The sequence below is a fragment of the Henckelia pumila genome, chromosome 4 (genome assembly GCF_033568475.1).
Source record: "Henckelia pumila isolate YLH828 chromosome 4, ASM3356847v2, whole genome shotgun sequence".
Taxonomy (NCBI): Eukaryota; Viridiplantae; Streptophyta; class Magnoliopsida; order Lamiales; family Gesneriaceae; genus Henckelia; species Henckelia pumila.
This window is the reverse complement of record NC_133123.1, coordinates 222,739,304-222,742,912: the sequence shown is the minus strand read 5'-3', so window position 1 is coordinate 222,742,912 and position 3,609 is coordinate 222,739,304. Positions and strand designations below refer to the sequence as shown.

The 3,609-nt window shown below is 37.3% G+C and overlaps 1 protein-coding gene across 1 annotated transcript; it reads right to left on the bottom strand.

Annotated features, from left to right (window-relative positions):
- Positions 1-461: 461 nt before the first annotated feature.
- Positions 462-2,199, bottom strand: LOC140866319 (7-deoxyloganetic acid glucosyl transferase-like). The gene is made up of 2 exons (XM_073271292.1): positions 1,553-2,199; positions 462-1,441 (listed from the first exon to the last, which is right to left on the bottom strand). Exons 1-2 carry the CDS (start codon positions 2,079-2,081, stop codon positions 516-518), a joined length of 1,455 nt encoding a protein of 484 aa, XP_073127393.1. The 5' UTR covers positions 2,082-2,199; the 3' UTR covers positions 462-515.
- Positions 2,200-3,609: the final 1,410 nt, after the last annotated feature.

Genomic DNA, 3,609 nt, shown 5'->3' with positions numbered 1-3,609 from the left:
CGTCCGTGGGAGAACAATGCAATCTGATTCATTACTCAATAAATATGAATCCTCAAGTTTAGTACAAGCTGATAAACCAGTAACACTGTACAAGAAAGTCTACAATCTAGTGTTTTCTTCCATTGACTCCGTCTCCTTTTTTCTTTGTGTTTTCCGATTCTAGAATTTTTCCTCAGCTTGTTCTTCCTGTTGTCTCTTATTTTATTTGTCTTTCTATTGGATCTCTTCATGTCTTTTATTTCACTTGAGAAGTCAATAGCCCCGAGAATGGAAACCCACTTGGTTTTGCCGGTAATCCAGTTTCTTGAATTAGTCCCCCTCAAATTTGTGCTCGGCATCAAGGCCCACCAGGTGGTTTTAAGCCCAACACGATACAAGCATTTACTAGGCCCAATATGAATGAGTCACATGTTTACCGATGAAGTTGTAATTAATCATAATTAATTTTTTTTTATAAAACATTATTCTTAAATCTTACACAACTTATTTGATACATAAATCAATAAACCATCAAGTCAATTAACAAATGATTCAATATACTCCACCAAATCATTTAAATTACAGTACGATGACCCTCCTTCACCAACCGTCATTCTTGCCATGTTTGCCAAGCAGCTGGCCCTTTCCAAGAACTCATCCTTCCTCACTTCCATTAATTCTCTCACAGCATTCTCAATCACAACTCTTTCACAGCTATCTTTTATGTCCAATCCAATCTTCCAAACTTCACTCACAAATCGACTAGTTACCAATTGATCAGCAAAATAGGGCCAGCATATCATAGGCACACCCGCAACGATACTCTCCAGAGTCGAATTCCAACCACAATGCGTCAAAAATCCGCCAACCGCCGCGTGGTTCAACACCTCCTCTTGCGGCGCCCATTCCACCATGTAACCATTTTCTTTACTACACTCCTTCAATTCAGCTGGGATTCGATCCCCATCTTCTCCTGTTACGGAATCCGGCCTAATTACCCATAAGAATCTCTGCTTGCTATTCACTAGTCCATGCCAAAACTCGAGCAGTTGCTCTCTAGTCACTGTCGTTATGCTCCCGAAGCTGACATAAATAACTGATTTTGATTTTTGTGCATTCAACCAGTCTATGCAACTTCGATCTTCAGCCCATAGGCTGGCCGAAGGAGTAGAGGCGTCGGCCTTGTTCCCACCAAGTCTCGACTTCAAGTGCGCGTTGCCAGGGCCAATGGTATAAAGTCTCGGCATGTGCTGTCGAATATTTGACAGCACAGGTTGCTCTAGATCTTCAAATGTGTTCAGAATGACTGCTTTTGCTCGCACAGTTTGCATTGTCAAAGTAATTCTATGCCAAAGAGTAGGGTCCTTTGCGTCGTCCACACGACAAATACTCGGTAGATCGCGACATCTCAGAAGACCTTCCATTCCAGGGATGCTTCTCACTAATTCATCCATCCCATTTTCTGAAATACCCATCAAGAAATTAGATCAAGAATTCGGAGAAAAATACTTGGTACATCTGTAATATTATTGCACAAAAACTCCAATAAAAATTAATAACCAAAAGATGGCACCTCGAAAGGGAATTTCATTGGCTTCAATGACTTTGATGGTGCAGAAATAGGCCCAGAGAGCACAAGCACTAACGGTACGAAAATAGATCAACGGAATCCCATTCTCTTCCGCGAAATCAGCTGCAAAACTCAGCCACCCGTCTGCTATTATGCAGGTCACAGGTCTTGTTGATCCAGCAGAGGCGAACAGATGTTTTTCGATCATCATTTGGTTGAAACAGGGCCCCGAAATTTTCAACACGGATGGGATGATATCCATGGCTCTCAGACCAGCACGGGGGTGATGATCCGGGAGACCGTCGGGGATGGTCTGAAATCGGAATCCAGGATATCTTGCGAAGGTGGAATGAGTGGTGGTGTGGTTGAGGAGACGGCGGTGGTTGAATTCGGAGACGATGAAAGTAACATGGAAATGGGATAAACAGAGGAGTTGGGCTAGATTGAGCATGGAATTCAGGTGTCCTTGTGCTGGTAGAGGGAAAATCAGAACATGGGGTGGGAGTACTTTTGCACCTTCTTTGGAACACATTTTGCACCACCAAGATTCAACACACTTTTGTGTGTATTCTTCAATCTGCAAGCAATTGATATTTGATATCTATACTATATAATTAATAGCATTACATTAAAGGTTACGCAAATCGAATATTATTATAATAATGAAAGCGAACTTCCACCCGTGAAAATGGAAGTGAAGAAAGTGACCACGATAAATCATGGTTCATTTGTCTTTTTTTTTTTTTTCTCATTTTTCGCCTACCTTGTCAGATTTTGGTTTTGCATCCCCTGTTTTTACCTTTTTTTTATAAATAAATCTTTATCACCAAACTTATATTTGTCATCGGTCCCCATGTCAGCAAATATTTGTTCTCATTGCTTAACAAAGTTCTGGCATTTGTTTCAACTCTCCATTTGAGCACAAAATACGAAAATGACCACACTTTCTTTTGAAACTCAATAATACCCCTCACTCTTTAAAAATAAAATAAAATTTACTTATAAGACAACGTACAGTTTCTTTCCCTCATTCTTGTTGAAATTCTCCCCAAATTTATCCATCAATCATAAACGACTAATCCATTGACCGCAATATTGCAGATCTGCTTCGAATCGAATTGAAGAAAGTTGCTAATCATTGTGAATTATTTCTGGAACGTGAAAATCTTTTTGAAGAACCATTATTCAAAGATTTTATGGTACTATTTTAGGTTTTTAAAAATTTGCAGTCAATAAATTGCATTATAATGTTTGGTGTAGTGTAATTGTTTTTATATATCATTTTCAATTGAACGATTCTTTGAGATTTGTTATGATTTTAGTGATTCTATTAAATTTTTGTGTCATCGTGTGAATTGTAGAGATTTTTTTTTTTTTTATCAATTTCTGGTTTTTCCGTATATGGGTGGGAATGAATCTCTAGTAAAAATACAGATTTTTGTAATTTCAATCTTCATTGGATGTAGCTTGATGGATATTTTTGTGAGTCTAAGAACAATGTGCCGAATTTGTTTGGACTCTCCAATTGAGGTAATATTATGAAATTATCATGACATAATATGAAAACCCACTAATACCCATTGACCAATAAATATTTATTTAATAGCTCTTTTTCTCTCTTTCCAATCCAACGTTTATCAAATTTGTCTTCTACTTGAATCCTTCATTGACGGCTAAATAAACGACGATCAATATATTTGTGTCGATGTTTTGTGCAACAAAATGAGGCGAAAAGAGTTTAAAGCGAAGAATCGTTAGATTTTAAAAATCTTTTCGATGAACCAACATCGAAACAACAAGTTTAAGGTAGATTTTTTTTCTGAAAAATTAAGAAATTTTTAGATGCAATTTCATCTGGATGATTGGGTTTTTTCTTTTCCAATTGAGGGATTCTTTGAGTGTTTTGTATGTTGTGTTGTGGTTATGTTGAAATTCTGTACATCGCATGAATTATACAAATTTGATGAACAACTTTTAGGTTTTACATATATAAGTGGCTTTGTGGTTCATCTCAACCAATTGTGTATTGATTATCCAAAATTTGTAATTATTCTCGATTA